Source organism: Pseudopipra pipra, chromosome 3 (assembly GCF_036250125.1).
Source record: "Pseudopipra pipra isolate bDixPip1 chromosome 3, bDixPip1.hap1, whole genome shotgun sequence".
NCBI classification, from domain to species: Eukaryota; Metazoa; Chordata; class Aves; order Passeriformes; family Pipridae; genus Pseudopipra; species Pseudopipra pipra.
In genome coordinates, this window is record NC_087551.1 from 23,020,763 (window position 1) to 23,044,217 (window position 23,455).

The 23,455-nt window shown below is 39.6% G+C and overlaps 1 protein-coding gene and 1 long non-coding RNA gene across 3 annotated transcripts in view; one reads left to right on the plus strand and one right to left on the minus strand.

Annotated features, from left to right (window-relative positions):
- Positions 1 to 5,764, plus strand: part of LPGAT1 (lysophosphatidylglycerol acyltransferase 1) — a 65,759-nt gene extending 59,995 nt beyond the window's left edge. For both annotated transcript variants that reach the window (XM_064648301.1, XM_064648302.1), the window contains one exon: positions 1 to 5,764. In XM_064648301.1, coding sequence (XP_064504371.1) covers positions 1 to 152 — 152 coding nt within the window. In that variant the 3' untranslated portion in view covers positions 153 to 5,764.
- LOC135411107 (uncharacterized) overlaps positions 4,645 to 23,455 on the minus strand; it is a 25,721-nt gene continuing 6,910 nt past the window's right edge. Inside the window, exon 3 of the long non-coding RNA XR_010428990.1 lies at positions 4,645 to 8,162. This is a non-coding gene — a long non-coding RNA (uncharacterized LOC135411107). The remainder of the gene's footprint in view (positions 8,163 to 23,455) is intronic.

Sequence of the window (23,455 nt, forward strand, 5' to 3'; positions counted from 1 at the left end):
GAGCTTTTCCCCCACCGAAGGGTCAAACAAAAGCTATTTCTCGGGAGATGACCCTCAGTAACCTGTGGCTAGTTGGCATACAATCACTTGCATTTTTGTCAGGCGGTATGTGGTACTGCATCTTTCAGTATTTGTACCATTGCCTATTTTAAAAGTGGAATGGGACCTGAGGACACAATGGGAATCCAGGCTCTTGCAAATGAGTATCATGTTGTATGTGCAAATGTGAATATTCAAGAGTAAAGGAAAATACTGGATGGACTTTTACCTCTCTTTGGGGGAATTTTAAACTCCACTAAAAGTGAAGATCAGTAACATAGTGACCTGATGATGTATTATTTTAAGAATTGTCTGTATTTTTAAAAATGTATACTCTCACCCACACTTAAGCAAATTCAGCATTTGGACAAAAGGTGCAATCGTACAACCACCGTAGAAGAATGTCTGTGACAAGAAAGCTTTGTCACCACAAGTATTTCTTGGCATGTAGTTAGAGCTCAGAAAATTCAGCAACTTGTCTCTTCAGTAGTGTGTACAACATTGGTGTGGTAGAGATTCCTCATTTGCACAACTTGTACTTTATTGCAACTCATTGTGCTGGAGTCAAAGATACTCGACAGAGCTGGTGGTGGTGTCTTTTTGGCTACACAGCCAGCAGTTGTTGTACTAGATACATTGATCTAAACCCAAGACCCAAATAAGATCTAGTGTCAGGTCTGTTTTGTGAGGAATTGGTCCTCAAAAATGCATTGCAGCATTGTAGTGTGATTAAAAGCTATCCACGTGTGATTAATCAGCCCATCCCTGCTGTGGTCTTACCATCAGCTCTCCCAGTTCCGTGTGCTACCAGTATCTCGTATTGTGAGGAAACTTGGAAAATATAAAGTCACTTGGTTAATTTTCCCTCTTTGTTCAGAATGCTTCTAAGTGATTGTCATCAGTTTTGAAAATGCACTTTTAAAGGTAAAAATACAGTGAAGGAAAGACATTAAACTTAGGGAATAGAAGAAAGCTTTATTTGTCACACATTGGAAGCCAGAGCGATTCGAGCTGTTGCTGAAGGTCTGCTGGTGTTGCTGGGGATTTTTAGCCACCTTTGTATTTTGTATACTGCAGTCCAACCAAGGTGACCTTTGAGTGGTTTATAGAGGCCTTTTTCTCCCTGCTAATTGCAACAGCGCTAAATATACTTGTGGGAGAGTTTTTAAATAATTCAATGCCAACCATCTTAATGTTTTGCTAAGGAGTAATAGAAGAAAAACTAGTTTCTTAAAAAGAAAATATAGGTATAATTGCTATCATAAATCTATAGGAAGATACTACTGAAAAAAAAGTATGGTAATTATTCTGAATAACTACATGGAGGACAGTATTAATTAGCTCACCATTGTGCTAAAATCTTACTGAAAGAAGATGAGTTGAACTGAAGGGCAAATGGGAACAGAAGACACTTTCAGATGTGTAGCACAGGGTACTTTTGAAAGGATGCCTGTGATGTACAGCCTTACTTCTGGCAGGTCTGGTTGGCATTGTGTTTATGTGATTATACAGAGATTTGTGAGAACTGTTCCTAAAATAAAACTAATCTGTCTAAATACAAGCAGGGTAGCCAGAACTTCAGATGTTGGCATACTGCCTTTTACAGAGTAATTTTGTTGAGAACAAAGTAAGCCCTCAGTAGTTTTGGCTCTGAGCATGCAATATTGATTCCCCTTCTCACTCCCTCTGCTGCTACATGAATCACAGTAGGTGGTGTGCAGCATACAAAACCTAGCCAGTGTTCCCTTTCTGCGGGGGAGCAAAGAGCATACCAAAACACAAGGCAATGCCAATTTCCCCGGCTTTGTGGAAAAATACCTTGTCAAATATGCCACCCCTGTCCTCACAAATGTAGCAGCGTAGCTGCACCAGTGCATCCTGGAGGCAAAAGATATTAGTTGCCAATAACTTCATTGTTTAAGGCAAGATACTGTTTCTAAATAGCATCTCTTTACACCTGAATTCTGGTGTAATGTAAAATCCATTAAAGAGAGGTAGGTATGCCCTGACAGGGAGGCAGTCTGAGGAGTATTTGTTTTTTTGTGTTGCTCTTGCTAAAGTCCAGCTGATGGAATGAATGTATTTAATCTGCTATTTTACAGAAGGGTGTTGGGGCAGCCCAGCACCATTACCCTGTAAGTGGTTATTTCTGCTGCACGTGGGACTGAATCTTTAAAACTGCAAAACACAGGTGGGAAGCTGCTTATTACTGTCCTCCACCAGGTAGTTTGATCAGAACCACAGATGGCCATAGTACAGCTCGTTTTATTTTGAGCTAGGACAGACTGGAGTGATATAAAAAGGGAAGTTTATATAAGCAGATTGCACAGCAGTTACTCACATCAGGAGATTGTTCTTTACAGACGCTGTGAACTCCTTTTAAGAGCATCTTGTTTTTTCAAAAGCAGTATTTTTATTTTTTTCCCAGTGGGTTGCAGTCAATAGCGAGTGTTCACGTGCTGCCTAAAGGAATTAGTAATGCGCAATAACGTTTCAGATAAGCATTTGATTTATCTGGTCCTGTTTGTTTTCAGTTTGTTCCTCTATAGTTCTTACTTTGTTTTCAAGCACTGATTTCAGTCGTTTCAGTAGGGTGAGTAAATAGTATTTAGGTCCTAGGCTTCTTTCCTGCCTGCACTGGAAAATGTGAAGAGCGCCTGACTTGTGTCTCCTCATGGTTGAGTTGCTGTAGGTGACAGTGGAACAAAACCATTGTTAAGCAACTCCAAAGTACCCTCCCAGCGTGATCTTGGATGCTGCTTCATGAAAGAGAATAAATTGGATTGAAGTTTTGCTATGAAGGGAAAAACTAAAGTGGATACAATGTCTAGGAAATTCTGTGCTATAAATACCGTGCTGGTCCAGACCGTGTGGAGCTTAGCAGGCTACTTTGTAAAACATGAATTCCTGTCGGTCGCAGTTCAGTTCTACCTTCTGGCAGTTGGCTGGTGTTATGGATGTAGAGGGCATTTTGCTGCACCATCCATGGGGCTTCCTCCTCTGCAGAGTTCAAAATCTGTTTGATGGAAATTATGTTAATGAACCATACAGTTGATCACAAATGAATATGACTTTGAATTTATATTAAAGGGAAAAAATAATGGAAAAATGTATAAAATGATCAAGAATGAAAAATTCACAGAAAAAAGTGCTAACTGAAAGCTGTTGCACACAAAGTGAGAAGAGAGCAATTTGAGTGTATTGCAAATAAAGGTGATTCTCTGCCAGGGTTGCACACAAAACATCTCTACATTTCTACATTTAACTGTTCATAAACAAGTTGTTACAATTGAAATTATGTAAGTCCTCATGGTTTAGCTTTACTGCTCTTTGAATTCTCATTATGTGAAAAGCATCTGCCCATCCACATAGAGCAGTGTTTCTTCAGTGCCCTGGGGTGAGTGTGCCTTCATTATGGGTGTACTTGGACTCCATGTATGGTTCTGTCTAGTTTTGCAACTATGGTGTCTCTTGCAGGAGGGATTTTTATTTTAAGTTGCTCTCACCAGATGCTGAAAAGTGAGATTTCAGTTCGACTCGCTTTACTGGAAAATTAAAAGCTTCCCTCTCCCTCCTCCACCCCCACCATCAAAAATAAGATGCAAAAATCGTATTGCAGTGAAAATACAGGCATCACTGTGGTACTGTTCATTATTCACTTGGTTTGCAAATGATCTAACTTTTTTTTGTCTGACACTGCCATAAAGTGCTGTTAACTTTTTTCACCTGTTTGTACAAGACAATAACAGATACCGATCACTGTGTGTGACAGGATTCAACTGCTCCGCTTTGCCTTGACAAAATTTTGGGACCAAAGGTACTTAAAACTGGGATTTCCAAATCATGAGCCCAGGGTTGGGTGCATTCTCTTGACAGTCAGCTGGAGATTTTGTGGTGATCTGAAACAATCACATTAAATAATTATACATCTGGGATTCTGTATTGTTTGGAAATAATGGAGCCATATGAAATAAAGGGTTGTTTTGCAAAATTGCATATTTGATAGTTTTTACACTTCTTTAAAAAAAACTCAAAACAACAATTGGAAGAGCAAATGGAAACTGTACTCTGGTTTAAAATGTCTGCATACATTATGAATGCTTCTGAGCAGCTCTACTTCTTCTGTAAAAACTGTAGACTACCTGGCTGTGATACAAAATAAGTCATTGAAAGGATTCTATGTATTTTAAAGTTAGACCTTTTATTTTATCATGGGATAATGAAGTAATTATTCACTGAACAGCTGTCCTATTAAAGTGAGTTAGTTCCTTAAAATTACTCTACCATGATGTTCATATTGTATGATGTACAGGGTTTTTTTTGTACCAGTTATTTTCTCCTCCAATTTTCTCCTTCCCTCCTGTGTTACCTGTGTTTTTATTTCATATGATAAAATGGATGCGGAAGCCTGGAGGGACTGTCAGTGGTTCTGCAGAGGGTTGGTCATGTTTGGAATTATTTTGCTGAATTTATTTCATTGGATTTTTTAATAAGATCTTTTCAGCAGCCAAGATGTCTTTCAGAAATGTAGACAGATACCAGAAGCAGCATTTCTATGTGAAGATTATTAGGTTTCTTTTCCTTCTTTTTTGTGTGTGTGGTTGATTTATTTTTTTTTTTGGTCAAGATTATTTCATATGCTTCTAATCCTTAATAGATTAGATTATTTTCTTTGGTTATATTTATTGTGCTTATAACTAATAGATACACACCCTTTATTGTGCTTACCATAAACACAACAAATAGTAAAATAACACTTTGGTTCACTACACAGCTGCAGTGTTAATTTGTGATAGATAACATTGTTTGTTAGAGCATTCATGAGGAAGGACAGAGAGACAAATGTTTCTATGCCAGAAGTGGTAATGGCAGGAGTGTAGCAAGAGGGAAGAGAGGGGAAAGCAGCTTCTGCAGCCCCGCCCTCACTCACTCCAGCGCCCTCTGGAAGCTGTGCCGGTGCTCAGGCTGCGTAATTTCTCTGCAAGTCACTGTGTAGCAATGAATCTTTAAGTTTCTGAGTTGAGGGCATGCCAAGAGCAGAACCTGAGACCCCACTGACCCTGCATTACCACCATCCTAAAATGATGTGACTCCAACCTCGTTGCGAGCAAGTCCGTAATTACTGTGAGATACGTGTATTTTTAAAGTGGTCTGTTTTTAAACAGCTCTAGCTAGGCAAAGCAATATCAAGTGGAACAGCACCATTCATTCTGTGGCCCTGGCATCTCTCCCTAACAATAGCTCTTAGCTCCATGTCACCTTTTATGTTAACTGCTGGTCTGCAATACTGCAATGTGTAATAAAGGAAAAAGGAACTCCTTGGAGCATCATGAGACATCTTGCACAATTTCCAAAACAGCGCCATGGTTGTAGTGACGTCTACCTCTTTGTTTCCCTTCTGGGTTTTGTCTTGTTTTTCTGTGTGGTGTTTTTCTGTGAGGGGTGGGGGGAGTCGGGGAGTGGGAAGGAAAACTTGAAATCTCAATATTAAGACACTGGTGGAGGATCCAGTGCTTACCAGCGGTGTTGTCATATTGAAAAAGCCATTGTTTTTAATTCCTGCCTAGTATGAAATGTTTGTTTTAAAAAATCCTTCCTGCTGGAAAGAAAAATGTATTTTTAAAAAGAAAAAACATCCCTCTTTTGGCTATGAGAATGTCAGCTGTATGAGTTGTGACCATATCATGACATGCTGATCAGATAAATAAATTTTTATCTCTCAGGACTCTATTGTATTTTTACTGTTCTGGTAACTGTCACAGCTTTTCTGAAAGGATGTTCTTCATTTATAAATATCACTAATTTCAGCTGAGACAACAAATAAAAAAGGTCATGTGCTTACTCTGGTTTACAAAGAACCATTTCGTCTTGGTTTAGCAAAAGACGTTCATCCTGTGAAAGATACTGAATTCACCCTGGGAAAGGTACTGAAAGGCTTGCTACAGGTAAGCTTAGGGCACGGGGGAATTGCTGCAGTTGAGTTCCAGTTCCAGGTGTTTCTCCCCCTTCTTCTCCCCCTTCCTCCCTGAGGGCTGCTGTGAGCTTTGCATATACTCTAAAATAGAGGTGCGGAGAGTACGTAACTTTCTAGGTGATTGTAAAGGAGAGACTCCTTTTGAAAGAAGTTGCAGAGTAAGGGGCAGAATGGAAGAATGGGGCTCACTGTGTGTCACCAGTCCAAAGTGTGGATAAAAATGGGCACCTGAGGTGGTCAGACATGTTACATGCTGCAGTTATTTTGATCTCGAAAGTAAAGAGAAGGTATCTCCTGTTAAAAAAGGCTTTCCTGTTAATATCTTTATATGTCTTGAATCTGTTAGTACTTGAACTTCCCATATGTCTTTAGGTTCTGTGTGGAATAAGGAAGAAGTCTCTTGGTTTGGTTGTCCTTTTAATGTCAGTCTGGTTTTGTACCAAGTTAGCCAGTTGGTTTGCCTAAGACTTCTCCGTGAGTTTGGAGAAGTGATACATCAGGAATTTCAGAGCAGCTAGTGGTAGCATCTAGTGCAGCTGTATAAAGGCTACTGATATTTTTGCTTAAAAATAAATCATAAAGTTTGTTGTAAATGACATTATTGTGCAAGTATTAAAGTCTGACAAGAACAGATAGTGAATTTATGAGCACTAAAGTGGTAAGGAGCTCCCTGAATGGTGATGACATGATTTTTAAGTTTACCTTGGAAAACTGGGAAAGTTCCAAAAAAGTGGATGTTGTGACAGGGATCAATAAGATCAAACTCTAGGTCTGTGCAGTGAGTAAATAATAAGCTGACCTCAGTAAGGCCCCTCTACATGGCTTTGGGAAAAAGCAACTCTGGCTTTGCTAAACAAACCTACAAGACTAAATGAGATGGCAGATGTGGCTGATTATTGTATGGCAGAATTGATTATTGTATGACAGTATAGTTGAGGGTTTTGTAATCTCACTTGAGAATCTGAAGGGGAAAAACTAAAAGGTCAATTTATATTAAATTACTTTTGGAGAGGAAGTTTTTCATTCACAGTGGACTAATTCTACAGATCTGTTCAACAATGTACAATATTTTCATAAATGACATGAAATAAAATACAATTTTTTTTATCTACTAATTTGTTATTAATGAGGACAAGTTGCTGAGTGGCCCAAATCACTTAGTAAAGTGTATGTTTGATACTAACCAAAAGGGAGGTTCATCTGGCCACAAGGAATAGATGTCTCCCAGGAAGAGAAATTATCCCAGAAGATACTGACATAGAAATAAATAAAAGGGCAGATTTAACCCTTTAAGCAAATAGACCAAGTAGGAGCAGAGAGTAGTAGGATTTCCCTCTGCGCATTAGTGAGACCGTATTTTGAATATAGACTCAAAATGGCTAGGCAAGATGGAAGAGAAGAATTTCTAAACCAATGTTTCCCTCCCAAGAGTCTTGTTGTTTCCAGGCTAGGCATAGCTGGCTGGCTTTGAGCTGAAATAAAACACTGCTCAGTCTCTTAGCAAGGTTTTCTTCACCTCTGAGGGGTGGCTGGCTGCTCACTGCTCCTTCCAACTGTTTCCTGTGATGGAACTGCACACTCCCAGCTCCGAGCTATGGCTCTCTAACTCATTGACTTGCTACACTCTGGACCTTCTTTTTTTCACCTTTGCCCCACAATCTTAGTTGGTTTTTATCCACTCGAGGAGCAGACACCATCACACAAGACGCTAGAAGCCCAAACTTCAGGTTCAGATGCAGTGGTGTTAAACACTCCTGCTGATTAATTTCTGTCTCACCCTCACTTCCCCTCAGCAAGGCTGTTCCCTTTGTCTTGCACACATCTCTCGTGAGGAGGAGGTGACAGGTACAGTGGTGCTGTGAAACCCACAGCCTACCAGTGCTTTCCTCCAAGGTGAAGCTGCTGCGTTTTCTTCTCCCTCCACACTTTTAGAAACACCGAAGATGCTTTTGTTGTTCTTGTGTTCCCCTATCTCTGTGTTTCTCTTAGGCTGACACACGATGTCTTGCTCATCAGCAAGTATTTGAAGGGAAGAAACCCAGAACTAGTAGATAGGGGCTGTCCTTCTGCACCTCTGTCTTCAAGTGCACAACATGTGCATCCAGGAAAAGAAAGAAAACTCCCTCCACTGGACGAGACGGTAATTTTCCTGCATTGAAAATGGCAAACTTAAAATCTGTAGAACAGAACTGATGGCTTGGGTTTGGTTTTGGTTTGGTGTTTGGGGTTTTTTGCCACTGCTCTGACTAAATACTCTCTTGCAGCTGGCAAAAGTAGTGGAACATTTTATATGCAATGCTCTGCTGTTACACCACAGCCAGTGACTTAGAGGACCTCGCCTGACAAGCGCAATTTTAAGAGCCTCCAGAGCTGAACCTTGTATCCTATAACTAGGGTGGGGTTGTTTTTTGAGGAAGGTTCTAAGCCAAAACTAACAACAAAAATAGATATAAATAGTATTTAATATAGTAGAGTCTTAAAACTAAGCTCTGTTAATTGCCCACAAGCCTGCAGTAATGTTTGCTGAAATAATGCCGCTTAACTAGTGCTGGATTAGTTTCTGTCAAATAAATTTTCTCCTGCTTCTGTTTATTCCAATGTTCAGTACTGACTCCATTGTCACTTAAGATTGTAGCTGATGGGTTTTCCTACTCCAGCAATTCCCGTACAGTAACACTGATAAGGTGGGGTTTGATGTTTTGTGTTTGCACTGCAGCTGTTATCTAAACAGTCAGAACATCAGTGTGTTCTGCAGGCAACTAAGTATTTGCTAAGTGGACAGAAGGACATGCATTTGAGGGCAGTTACTTAAGGTTGCCTGTAATACCTGCCGCTGTGTGCCCCTTGCACAAGTCTCTCTGTTGTGCTGAGAGAAGGATCTAGATCAAGATCAATTTTTAGCATTATTCATTGAATAAAACTCACACACACACAAAGTGAAGCTGTACCAACACAAACTCTAAAAGATCCCAAACTGAGCCAATTAAAGCTACAAAGGAAATCTGGAAAAATTTAGTTAAGTGAAAGAAGAGAGTCTAGTCTGCTTAGTTAATCCAAGAGTTAAGTAAAATACCATTATGTTCTGTACAAATCAGGTGTACTCAGCAGGTGTTTTCATGGAATCCAGTTGGGAAAAAATTACTAAATATGCAGCAGTTCAGTGCAGAATAAAGCCAAGCTCAGGATGAGGAAGGGAGGGAAAGCCCCAGCTTGGGCATGTGTTTGGTTCTCCATTCCTCAACTCTTGAAATCAGAACTGTTGTCTTAAATATTTTATTACAGAGCTGAAATAGAAGTAGATACTATTTAGCCTAATTACAGTGGGAGGTTGTGACCTACATTATGCAGGTAACAAGACTAAATAATTGATGGGCTTTGGCCCAAAAGTCTATGAAACTTTTAATTTTATTAGTAGCTAGATGGCAAGTTTGTTCTTTATGCTTTTACTGTCTCAATGCAGTGTTTCTGTTTTCTGCTCTAGGCTTACAAACCCTGATTTTGCAAGAAATAGCAATAAATACAATGCTAATTTTTCAGAAAACTTCCTAATTTTCATCTTTGAAGTAACTATTAAAGTGCCTTTCTTTATTATGTAAACAGAGATGAATGGAGCTGCATAGAGAATCAGGCCCCAGATATGTCTCAGCCATTATCCTCACACCCAGAATAGCCAGGACAAGTGCCTCAGGGAGAAGTGTAAGGATCCCTGGAGTGGACAAGCCTTGAATAACCTTGCTATATACAGGAATTTTCTTCCTAACCCTTCCATTAGAAGTTGGCTTATATTCTGGCCCACTGAAATTTATATTCCCTGTTTTGTTTTGCTTTTACTTTGCCTCCTCAGTGTCAGGATTTGGGGTTTTTTTTGTTGACCTGATGATTTTTGAGCTTTGGGAGGTTAATGAGTCCTGCAGGCCACTTAGAAGCTCTGTCAAAAGTCCACTTTCTTATAGAAAAAGCTTCATTCTTTATAAATGTTCTGTTTTCTTATTGGTTGTTTGTTCTCTGTTGTGTTATGAGAGGTTAAAAAAAAAACCAAACCCTGATGTAGCTTTTTTTTTCCTACCTTTCCTTGTTTTATATACCTCTGTCAGTCTACCATGACTGAGTATTTCTCTGAACTATTTAAATTGCTGTTCTTGTTCTGGTAGATCCATCACCTGCATAGTTAAGTTCCTTCTGATTTTTATTATAACATTCAGAGAATTGATTGCCCTATCAGTATAATTTATTTAAATACTTATCCATACAGCTTGATGGTGAGAGGATTAGATTTTGTAATGGATTAGTGATTTCCTGACTCCAGTGACACATATAAATCAAACAATAAATATGTTAGCACCTACAGCAAAAAAAAAAAAAAAAAAATCTGCCAATAATTTTCTATTTCCTGCATAAAAAATGCACACATTTAGATTTATTGCGTAGTGAAGAAGACTAAACAGATAAAGCTGTTCTGTAAGGTAAAGAGAGAGAACAGGGAAATTGCTTCCTTGATCCTAACGTTCAGGTTAACTTTTATAAACTTCTGCTGGTATGTCCCTGAAATCTCTGAGATTCAAGGAGCTGTTGTAGAAGCCAACATGCTGCTAACCTGAACCAGAGCCACCGGTCAAGAGCTCTTTGGGGAACAGCTCTGTCTCCCTAAAGGATCTATAAAAAGTTGCCCTCTGATTTTTATTTGTGGCCCTTGTTATATGTTATATATATATATTGGTTATATGAAAATAAATACAAAATATTCAGTCAAGCCAAAGAATCAGGATATGGAGAAACTCCATACAACCATGCAAAAGGCTCCTGACCTTTATTTTCTGGTTTGCATCTCTCTAGCACTTTGTTTTGTAAAGAGGTATTGTATATGCTGTGTATGGTAATGCAGGCAGCACAGCCAACCTGAGTGTATTAAGGGTAGATATCACAAGGTCAGAAGTGCCAGTTGTACTAATTAGTACAATCCTGACTAAGAACAGTTATATGACTTTATTTTTGATGAGCACAAGGATTATGGAAATTTAGATAGAACAATAATCTATTTTTATATGGTATTTTGTAAGCTCAGAAGATGAATCTGGAATAAGCTGCACAGTAAGACAGGCCAGAGCTGTAGCTAAATTATCAAAACTGCAGGAACAAAAAGTTCTTTACAGCACTGCATGGAAGTCTCCAGGTTATGGCAATAACCCTTACTTGGTATTGAAAGTATGTGTTACAGTGACAAGGTAATGTACAAGTGTGGCACCTACCTAGGAAATTAGCATGATAAGATTTTTTATTCATTTTTTTTAACACTTCAGTGTTCGCAAGTCAGAAGGAAAAGAAAATACATTTTGCTACTGGTTAATTATACTTAGTTCTTCTAATTGCTGCATCTTCTGCTCTTGAAGGTTAAGAAGGCTAAAACTGTTAAAAGAAAAAGAAAAGTAACAGCAAAAAGGAGCTGTAGAAAACTGCAACTTTTAAACAAATCAGTCTTTCTCTATGTTACAATCTGACAATTGGGGTTTAAGCTTAATGTTTTAACTCCATCAGGGATTCTTTGGAGATACTTTGTGTTTGTAAGGAGTGAGATACCCTGCCCGTAAGTTGGTCAATTAGTTGTCATTACTGTCTGTGGCACTGGATTAGAGAATGCCCCAAGGCAGCACCACCAGGTAGCAGTTTCACAGGCTACAGGCTGAAGGTGAACCAGAACAAACTCCAACAATAAGGCTCCTTTGCATAAACCTGACAACTAAATAAGCTACAACTGAGAATCTGTTTCGGGTTTTGTGATGTGTCCTGTCGTGATTGGGCTTGCATTGATTTTTAATTATGATTTGTATAAAAATACTTAAAAATTAATTCTTACATAATTTTAAAGCATTGTGCCTTTGTGAAGGGACTAGATGTTGTTAATCCAAAACACTTTATTGAGCACCTCAGTCTTTCAGAATCAGGATACAAGATAGCACATAGACTTTCTTCCTAGAAAGAACAGGGTATTTCAATTTTTTAAAAAAGGAAAATGAAAACAAACCCACTTTGAAATGGGAACCTATGTTCTTAGATCACTGCTGTCAGTATATGCCTCGAAGATGAAGCTGAGTGTCAGTTCCTCCAGGCCTGGTCCTGTGATGATGTTCTTAGGGCTAAATTAATGACCAAGCACTGAGGTACTTGCAGGAGCCTTGGGCAGGTGTTTCCGTGAGGAGTGAGAGTTGACTTACATGCTTATGTAAAATAAATGTTCTCTGTATGGAAAGTCTCTGCACTGAGATTTGCTTACTCTCTTTCCTGCCTTGTGTGCTGACAGCTGGTAATTAAATCAAACATCAAAGATGGTGTCTCCTCTTTGCCAGGAAGACATTTGCATTGCTGAAAAACTGGAGGCAGACAAAAGCAAATCAGTGGGAAAGTCAAAACAACTTTTTACATCCTGAGAGATGGGAAAGGGGACACATAGCTTATAAAGGATCATTAAATCACATTCAGAAAGGGATGGGGATAGAAAGCCAGCTTGTTTCTTCCACCTGGGATCTCTCCATAACTACAACCTAGCCTGGAACTTGCAACCCACACTAGGTTAAGTGGGTAAGCCCGGCATCTACAGTTTGTCAGCTTAATACTTGCCTTTGAAAGTCTCCAGGATTGGGTTCAGAAAAATAAAGTGTGACTGTTTCTCCTGTCCTCACAAACCTTTATAAATTTTTCCACTTTTCACACTTTTTATCACTGTTTTTATCCCTACCTGAGCAAAGTCACATATATTTTTAGGATGACTGGATCTCATGAGGGCACCATCTCCTTGGATAGGTGATTCAAAAAACTGGCACACTCTGGTAGGTGCCTGTATTCCAGTACATTTTCCAGGGAGGTGAAAAGATAATGAAGTGCACCCCACTATGCTACATGAGCTGGTTGCATTGTTTGCAATACAAACATTGGTGTGGACAAAATATTTTCTGGTTATTAATTTTAGCTGAGAATGTGACATTAATGTCAGCAGAAGTTAACTTGGGTGTGATTTAAATTGTGCTGGTTTCGGTCAAGTAAATCCCCATGGTACTAAAAACTGGTGATTTAACTTTTGGATTGCTATTTCATGCCCAGGATCCTGTTTTAGGTTGAAAACAAGAAGTTTAAGAGCATGTGGAAAAACTGAAGTTTAATGTGAAGGATAAAATTATGGTTTCAGCTGTGCATAAGGCTTTAGGCTGCTCACTGGCTATTGTTTATTCTTTGTAGTCCAAAGAGTTGTCACAAACATAATTGCACAGGCCATCCTGTCTTGACTTTGGGCAAAGCCCACTGTTTCCTTAAGATGATAAATCTCTGCTAAAAACATCCCAAATGCAAAATCCTTCTGGAAATTATCTGCCACAGCTAGAGAGAAACTTGCTATTTCTCTCTAATTTTCATTTCAAGGTTGGAGAACATTTCTTAAAAAGCATCTTGTAGCCACCAGCTGCACCTGGATTGCTCAGTACCCTCTGTGTGAATAGTGCAGCCTGACAGTATTACCTGGCCTGTTGTGGTTCGGCAGAGGCTCAGCTACCTCAATCCTTCAGGACACTTCCAACTTGCATCACCAGGGGAAGTTTCCAGTACCAAAATGTTAAGAGTACTTCATCCCCTCCAAAAGGAGATATATAAATAAGAGGATTATTACATCTGTGCTGAGATTTTTGGACCTGACTTGTTTGTTATAGAAGATCTTTCAAACTGGTTGCTGGCATTAGTTTTCTCTGGTGATGTAGCAGGTTACTAATTATATTACATTCGCCTGATCTCTGGTAGATTTGTTAAACTGACTATCAGCCACATTTACGATTTAGGCCTGGGCTTCTGGGGCATTGGTTTAGCATCAGTACCACTTGCTGTGCTATGCTGGCCTGTTCCAAAAAGGAATTCCTCAGACCAGTAGCTGCAGGATCATGAGCTGCTGCTCTCAGTGACTGAGAGATTTTACAATAAATGTTTCAGCTAAATAGCCAGTGAGATGCTGCTTTCTTATCAGCCTTACTTTCTCATTGCCCACATGTTGTCCTAGAGCTGGGGAAGAGCTCTGCTGACAGCATTCCCTCTGGATTTTTAGCTGAGTAATGGCTCACACTTAAGCCTCACACGAGGAGAAAGCTCCCTTACTTATCTCAGGACTGCACTGGTAAAACACAGAAAGTAAAGAGATGGAAAGGTGCTTCAAGGTCATGTAGCAGACCTACCAGAAAGACTTAGAAAGCTATTTAGAGATTGCAATTTGCTTTAACATTTACATAAAAGTGGAAAGAAAAGGCTATAAGTGCATGTGTGGCAAAATGAAAAAGAAGAATGGCATTTACAGCTGCTTAAAGTGAAGAGTAAAGATGATGTGAGGGATGGATTGCATTTTTGCACTGGACTGGAAAGTCTGTTCTTCCAGCTTTATAAAACATTAATTCTTATGTTTTTATTGTAAGTCATTCAGGTACTAGAAGAAGCATTAGTTTTGTATAGAGCAAATGTTAGGACTAGCAAATGTGTTGAGGTTTAATTCCTGTTTTCTGTTGTATAATGGCCTTTTTTCAACAAAAGATGTATCAGGGAGGGAGTGAATTTCCAAGTAAATGCCCAAGGCTGAAGCTGGGCCAGCTGATTGCCTCACTTGGGTGAGATGCCCTGGGCTAGAGTACTGTTCAAGCACAATCTCTCAAACCAAGTCACCTCTACATCACTGGGCAATGTTTAAAACACAGTCTGCAATCAGCTCCTGGTGCTGGTGCAGTCTGTGACAAGCAGCCTCTGAAGCTGCCCATTCATAGCAGTGCCTCTCCTCTCTGCAGTACTGGCTCCCCCCAGGTTCCCCAATGGATGAGGAGCACTGAGCTCTTAATTCACTTTCTTTATCTGATTTATCTGTGGCAGATGCAGAGCCTACTACTGCACCTCTCAGTTTCTCTGCCAGTGGTGACCACTACATTAAAAACTGTAGATTGGCGGTTTGCCTTCAGACATTCCATTCAGAGTGTGGCATATTGATTTCAACAAGCCCTGAGTTCAGTCTGTGTTTACACATCAGGCCAAGAACCAAAGCAGCAGGGAGCGGACTAATAGTGCTCTTTATATCTCACTGCACTGCTCCGAGGAGTTTCCAAATAGAGCTAGGAGAGTAGAAGAAAAGTTCAATGAAACAAAAATACACTTCAGGACAAGGGTCTGGTGAGCTCATCACTGAAGATGAAGTTATGGGATGAGTACTCAGTATTCGCCTTGAGGGGGGTTGATTGGCCATTCAGAAGAATTAAATGCCCCACCCTGCCTTCTTCTGAACCATTCCTTGTTACCGAACCCATAGTATTTGCATCACAATTTGTATCTTCCTGCCTTTTATTCTTTTCTAATATAAGTACCTTATTTCTAGTTTGTTCTCTCTGAAAATCTGAAGAAAAATAATTACTTGACTAAAGCAGGTAATTTGAATGTTAGAGTTAGGAAGCAGCTTTGTAGAAATAATCATAGGATCAGTAAGGTTGGAAAAGACCTTATCTACTTATGTACAAGCTTGCAGTGGTTTAGTTAAACTGGCTCATGCATGTGCAAGCACACTTATTTAGCTTCCAGTGTTCCTCTTAAGTCTCCAAATGCACTAGTTGTAGTGTTGTAAGCACTACATGAACTGATGCTACTGTGTAGCTCTGTGTGTAGACCAATTTCTCCCTTTTCTCTCTTAAATCCATTGCTGCAGTAGAAGCACCCCGAGTTAAGAGTTTTTATAATGGTGAAATAGCCTGCTCTGACAAACTATATCAAGCTTTGAAACAAATTAGCATAATCAAACATAGATGATCTCATTCTTACTTTTAGGAAGAATAAGAACAATGCCTTAAGAAACCAGGCCACCTGCTCCTTGGATCCATTTTCATGAGGGTGTCTGTTCACATCTCTGATGCAATGTGTTAACAGGAACATTGATCCCTCTGAGCATATGCCTCTCGTCCTTGCTGACTAATGTACACTAATAGATACTGTGGGTGATGCATCGTTATGTAATTGTGCTTGTGCTGCAGACATTGAACCTCCCGTGACATAACAGATCCTGTATTAAAGACAGAAGCAGCTTTATCCTAAGTATTATTGCTAATGTGAACAGACCTAAACATGAGCAGATGCACTGCTACTACATGCAATGTCAGGCAATAATTTTCATTTTAAAAAGTGTGTCTTGTTTAATTTCTTCATAGAGAAAAAATGGATCTTTGGGTTCTAAAGATTTTGTAGTTTAACATCATAGACATTAGTGGTGTATAGAGTTTGTATTAGATATCTGTTAGATTAAGCTACATATTTTGACCTTGACTACTGAGACCTCAATTATTCAACCCTTCCGGTTATTATAAAAGGGGTCAGGTCCTCTGATGTCTACTAATTAAAATTAAAAACTAAAATGTTCCAAATTTGTCTGAAACCTCAAAACATATTTAGTATTCCAGCAGAGAGAAAGAGATTAAAAATGTGAAAAGGAGGGAGGAAAAGAAAATTAACGTTCCAATTCATCAGAGTGCTATTGATTTTGACACTGAAATGTTGGAAGCCATTTCAATACTTTAAACAACACATGAGGTCTTGTGGTCAGTCCACTGGACTGGCTTTGGCAAAGACTTTAAAGCCGTGCCCCTCTGGCCTACCAAGTGACTTTGCCTCCCTGTGCTTTTGTGTTCTGTGCTGAATAACATTGACAAAAGCCTTATGGCCACCCAAACCAAAACTAGCAATTTTCTGCTAGTGCAATATGCTGAATTAGCTTGTGGAGGGATCAAACAAACACCAGATTCTGTGATTCTGTCTACAGTGCAACTACAGAGGTTAGGTAACAGGGTCAGTGTTTCCTGCTGGATGTGACCAATATGACTTTTGCCTCAGAATCAGAGGACCAACACCTCCATTTCAAATGAGCTTTAAACTGGAGTTCTGCACCTTGTGGTGTATCTTCTGGGCTTCCTCTTTTCTTCTTGGATGTCCCATGCAACCATGAACTGTGTCCTCAGATCCTCTAGACACAGATACCTTATTTTCACTCAAAATTACAATTTATCTTACTTTGATTGTCACTCCAGTACACCACTACTTTTCAAACAATGAATATTAGAGGACATTGCTATTTTTCACAAGCAGTTGAATCATAGACAGCTAAAGCAGCAATCTTCATCTGAATCTTTCATTTTAAAAATGAAACCTTTCATTGGAGCTGACTGTGTGAGCCAACAGGAGACAGGATTGATTGATATCACAGGGACTGTGCAGAAGTCAGTGATCTGTCCCACTGAGAAGCACAGAGCAAGTGGTCATGCCATTATTGAAGATACTGAGCTAGAGCTGACAGTTTGGAGCAGTGCAGGCCAGCACATCTTAAGCAGAAGAATGCAGAGACAATCCTTGTAGATAAGAAGTCACATAATTGTATGGTATGTTTTTTCCATTGAAGACATTAGGAAAGGTCTCTTGGGAAAAGAAATGTATTTTACTAGACTTAATAAAAAAAAAGACACTGTCACTTCACACAATCTTGCCTGAGTCATATTCATATAGTTTCAATGATCTATAGAAAGTTAAGAATCCATTTTTAGATTTTTTTTTTACACACTATATGGCAGCAAAGCGAACAACAAGGAGGAAGTTTATCATGTAAGGAGGTGATTGAAAGGCCATTTCTACTAGAGACATTAATGTAAGAGAAAGAAGAAATTTTGGGGTTAGTATCCCCAAAAGTTCCTATTAAAAGTCTAACATCACATCCATTTAAATTTTACCCTTGCTCCTTTGCTTCTGAGGTGAGTCCTTGGCCACATCCAACTGGACACACTAGCTTAGCACTTAACCTCCATAAACAACATTTTGCATTGACTGAATTAATTGAGATGAATAACATCCATACTGTTCTGGCACTTTCACAGTAGCACTACTCCCTTTTGGTGTATGTACAGCTGTAGGCCTTCCTGAGTGTTGCTGTTGGCTTAGGTAAAAGCACACTCAGATAAAAAAACTGAACTTACCTGTGACCTTCCTGTCAGTGCTAATGTTGTAAGCACAAATGCATGTCACTATAATTCTCCTAGAGAGGAAGATGTATTAAAATAACTATTTGGACTATCTGCAGTTAGCCAGGCCAAAGAACAGGTTTCTCCTATTTTTACCTACACTTCTTTTGTCAGCCTGTGACTTAATGAAATACTGATCTTAAGACTGAAAAGCTAGATTCAATTGTAAAAAGAACAGCTTTAGAATTAGGGTCAATATTTTATATTTTCAAGGCATTAGAAATGTAGTTTATTGATATATGTAATTTTTCTTTGTGAAATTTATAGACAAAATTATGGTCTCTATCCACTCCATTGTATTAGCAATTTGCAATAAGATATGCTATAGGAATGTTGAATTATCGCCAAACCAAGAGGTTTGAAAATTGAGAATGGTTATATTAAGATACAATATTATTAAATCCCTATCTAGAACATGAAAAAAGATTCAACCCTGTCATGACAACATAGGGAAATTATCTTTAAAACGTGAAAACACCTTTAGCTTATTGTATTGCATTTTATTGCCATAAAACAGAAGGTTGTCTGGGAGTCTTGATATTGATTTTCCAACCCACATTAGGGTTGCGAGAAACATCCCCAGTTTCCCAAGGAGAGAAGATTTTTGTGGTTAATCCATCTGTTCTTACCCTGACCCATAGCTTCCAGGCCTATTGGCCATCCTCAGCTATATTTAAATCTTGCAGAAGTCTCAAGTGTGACCCTAAGAGGGTTTTTTACTGAAAAAATGATAGCTGCATGGAGGACAGACTTCCCATCTTAAGTGACCCCCCTGAGAAAAAGGTAGGCAGAAAATAGGTATTTTATATAATCTGGTCAGCTGGTGGATGGCTGCAATGTGTGCTGTGCCTGCCCAGTGGGCATTGCAGGGAATAGGCAGCAGAGCTACTGTTATGGGCAGGGAGCAAAGTTTAGGAGCTAAAAAGCTCAAATCTGTAGGAATCCATAGAACAGCTCAAGAGGATTTATCTTCTACATTTCTTTCAGGAATAATTCTTGGCTCATGCCATCAATTATTACAGGATAAATGTATGAGAATATTAACAATGGAAGCATCTCATTCTTCCATGCTGCAGCTCATCAAAAGATCAAAATCTTGATCACTACCTGTGTCCTGAGAAGCTGGTAGCAGAGCTCATTTAATTCCAGAGAAACAGAAGTGACACACAGCCTCTATGCCTGACTTGCCTGTGGCCACACAGGAAAACCAGCAGGAAGGGTTTGAGTAAAAACAAGCCTCCCTGTTTGTAACAGCAGCATGTGGATAACTGATGTTCCTGTTGTCCATGTTTAAATGAAAGGAAGGAGTTACTCATAACTGGAGCTTACTGAATGTGTTCTGGTTGAGCCTACTGAAATAATTGCTACCTGAACTTGGCAATCGTGTTGCTTATTAGGTTAGACCAAGAAGGCAATACTGTTACTCCTGTAGAAGTTACATTTACAGAAGCCCCCTGGAATCATCTTGTTTCCTGAATCTTTCCAAGTATAACACTCAAACTGATTTTTTTTACATGACGCCTTTTTATTATAGTTGCTGTAATACAGGGCTAGTTGCTAAAATAAGCCTACACTAGTTATTCAGAGTGAAGTTAGAGATGAGGCACCTATTGACTTGAATGGGGCTGAGACTTCATGTTCAGACCTTGGTAGAATGTTAAGTTCTGATTTTACAAATTCAGCTGCTAAGATATTGAAAGGTAAGGAAATTTCTTTCATCAGCTGGATAGGAACCGGACCATGTTTTTTTGTAAAAATATAAATAACCCTGAAATGTTTTCTGAGCTAAAAGGAAGCTATCAGGGCAATGAATTAGGAGCAGATCAGACCAAACCCTGTTCTCCCCAACCCTTTTACCTGGCTCTGCCTTGCTTGCAATGCTTGTCCTTGCAGATCTTGGCACTTTTGCCATGTTTGGGTTCCTTCAGTAGCCAGCTCCAGCACCTGTCTTTAGCTTGGTTCTCCACAGAAAGGACACAAACTCATGTACAGCAGGTTGGGATCAAGGAGAGGCTGTGCCTGTGACACTGGCAGTGAGCCTCAAGCAGCTCCATGCTGTGCCTTCTGTGGGTAAGTGTACAAGGCTGAGTGGAATGCAAGTTCTCTGCTGAGTAGGGATATCTGGCATGGCAGGAGCCAGGCTCACGCAAGGAAGGTTGAATCACATTTCATTTTAAAAAGGGGAAGAGAAGTCAAAGGGAAGTGAAGGTGTTTTGAGTGTGGTATAAAGAGACTGCTGCTCAGTTTTCTGCACCCTAGGCCATTCATTATTTCAGGACTTTGCCCTCATTCTCAGGGTTGCAAGACCTAAATTACTGTGTGTGTTTTAATACATCAAATCATTGTAGATCCATTCTGATACTGTGTGGTGATTGTAGCCAGTCATGTCTGGTTTTTTGATTATGTTGGTCTCAGTGCTATTCATTCTGCATTGATACCTATGTTAGAAGAAAAGGAATTGTGCATATTTCAAATTTAACCTGCACTGCTTTTTCTAGCTATGTACACAAAATGCATCTTTTTACCACCAGTTTGTTTTGGGCATTTTAAGCAGAAATAGAATTGTTAAGAAAATAAAAAGCATTATTGCTTAGATATCTCGTGATTTGAGCAAGGTATCTGACCACAAGGTCTCCAAAAATCCATTCCAGCCAAAATTAGTCTATGATTGTACACCTGACTCCTGTTTAGAAGGAATTGCTACTTCCCGTGGACCTGTGTGTGGATGCACTTTGTAGCCCCATGCTGCTGGGGCTGTTTTCTGTCTCCAAGCTGGAGTATCTAAAGAAGGCAAGTCCCAGGTTGCTGCTGTGCCTAGACAGCAGTGTATACATGTATGCATTGTATGTGTTGGGTTATCCACTGCTCAGAGATTCCTTGTAACACCAAAAACTTGAAGGGAGGATGTGGGGGGGGGTGTGTGAAATGAGGACAGGATGATAATGTTCATAGCAGAAATACCTTACAGTAATAGTTGTCAACTCCATTACTGTCAAATTAATTCTGAATTGTTGCCCATCATACACTGTTTAGCTTGAGGGAAGTGAAATGGTGGCTTTGCTTCCATGGCAGAAATGAGAGTAGCTCAACCCTCTGAGGAGCCTGGCAGAGTGGCAAAGGAAATGTCAAATATCATCTGGTCAAAGAGCGTTTTTAAAGTCCTCCAAGGAATAGTCCTTGCTCTATACACTTTATCTCCACCAGATATATGAAACAGAGGGAACTTTGCATTTAGGAAGTATCAACTTTCAGACGAAGTTTGGATGTTTGGAGTTGAGGCTACATTTGGACTGCGCCAATGTAATTTGGTTTTACAGAACAAATCTGCACCTCCAAGCAGCTATACTTATGATTTGAGAGTAGCAAAGATCAGTAGATGAGACAACAGACTGAAATTCAGCATTAGCAGGCTTGATTTCTGGGTAAACAATTAACTGGGCATGTGACACCAGGCAGCTCCATGGTATTATCAGCACTCCTTCTCTAATCCAGCACAGTGAGAATCAGTGCAGCAGACCTTTTAGTCCAAACTAACTGTCTCAATATTTGCACCCTTAAGCAATATCTTGACATGTGTTTACGCACTCCGATAAATGAGATTGCATGACTATCTATGGGCATTAATTATCTGAATAATTGAAAGAATATCTATTTAGATGCCTAGTTAGCATTAAAACGCCCAAAGAAGTTTGTTTCTACCTTTGTAGTGCACATACAGTGTCTAGAGAAAGGAAAAGATAAGCATGTGCTGAAAACAAAGGAAACTGATCCCTCAGTGGACCTTAGTCACTTATTCCCTGGATGCCTTTCTATCAAGTTGCTGGTATGCCTAAGTTTTGTTTCCTTCTCTCACTTGAAGATCTACAGGAGGTTTTTTTGGACCCCCCAGCCTACCAGACTGAGATTTGATCAACAAACATTGAAGGAGACACTGGGAAGGTGCAGCACAAGTTTTGCCTCTGTGAGCCAGGTAGAGGTCTTGAGAAAAATGGTAACGGTACTGAAAGAGTTTAAGATGATGGTCTTGTCTAGAAAGCACAATGAAGCTGAGTGCTACCAGACCTGTACATTAATGCCAGACCTATCTTAGATGTATGGAGGGGGAGATAATGATTAGGCCTTCTGATCTATTATGTTACCGATGAGAATGCTGCTGGTACTGAGAGAATTAAATGTTTCAGAGTCATATGCTTGAGTTGATTACACAAAACCTGGATTATTCTCTGGGGTCAAACAACTGCTGTTGTTGCTTAAGGCTTCACAGATTAATGGTCGTTGTACATCTTGCAAAGTTACCTTTAAATTGCAGTCAAAAAGGAACTTAGAAATCGTGATGACAGTCTGCACTAATTACTCTGTTTGTGTGGGTGCAAGTAGGTGCAAATATTTTGCTGCATATACATTCTATATGCCTGGCTAAAAACAGAGCAGGACCCTCAGCAGGTACTGGTGAGAAAACGGGTATTGGGAGCCCAGGTGTAACTGGTAGGGTAACCTCAAGGAGAGAGCAACCCCTGTCGTAAACTCACCTGGCACGGAGTTTACAGACTACGGATTTTGCTCTCTCCCTTGCTTTCTTCCCTGGCCTCATCGCGGTGGCTGTGTGGCTCCCTGTGGCCAGAGGGAGAATCGCTTTTTCTGTGGTGAGCAACCCCCGGCGAAGATTTTATTTGCAGGGTCACTTTGACATAATTCTAGGAGGTGGCATTGTAACTTTTGACTGTTAAATGCTTCAGTCTTATCCATATAAAGCTTTGAAGCATGACTAATTAACATAATAATCACCTCTCGAAGAGAACACATTAACTCCTCGAACTCTCAAGATTAAAAGATCAGAGAGAAGGTTGGAAGATGCTGAGAAATTGAATTAGCAGCTTCTCAGTATGGCAGACAGTAAGGAACTTCATGCACTCGTGTGCTAAGGGACGAGCACCATGCCCCAGAGACCCAGGCAAAGCTGCTGTCTTCTCTGGGATTACACCATGTAGGTACTTCTCTGAAGACAAAAGGGAATGAGCTTTGGAGAACTCTGGAGCCCTGTATTTACTCAAAGTAATATTCTGTGAATCAAATGATCTAATTAACTAAACATGCATTTGACCACAAAAAATGTTATTTTTAGCTGACCTTGCAAACCTGCATCCAGGTTGCATCCTTTTCTCCCTGAAACTCTGCATCTATTTCTAAAAAATCCCCCTGTTCTTTCTGATTTAAATCATCAGTAATGTGTGGCTGCTCTTGAATTTTGATACTCAGAGCCTGTAATGTCTCTTCATCCTTTTTAATGATGAGATAAGCTGCTAACAGAAGTAATCAGGTTCTTTAAAATTGTACCTAAGAATGCAAGTACAAGTAAAGTTTTCTTTCTCTTTGCGAGTAGAAAAAGAGA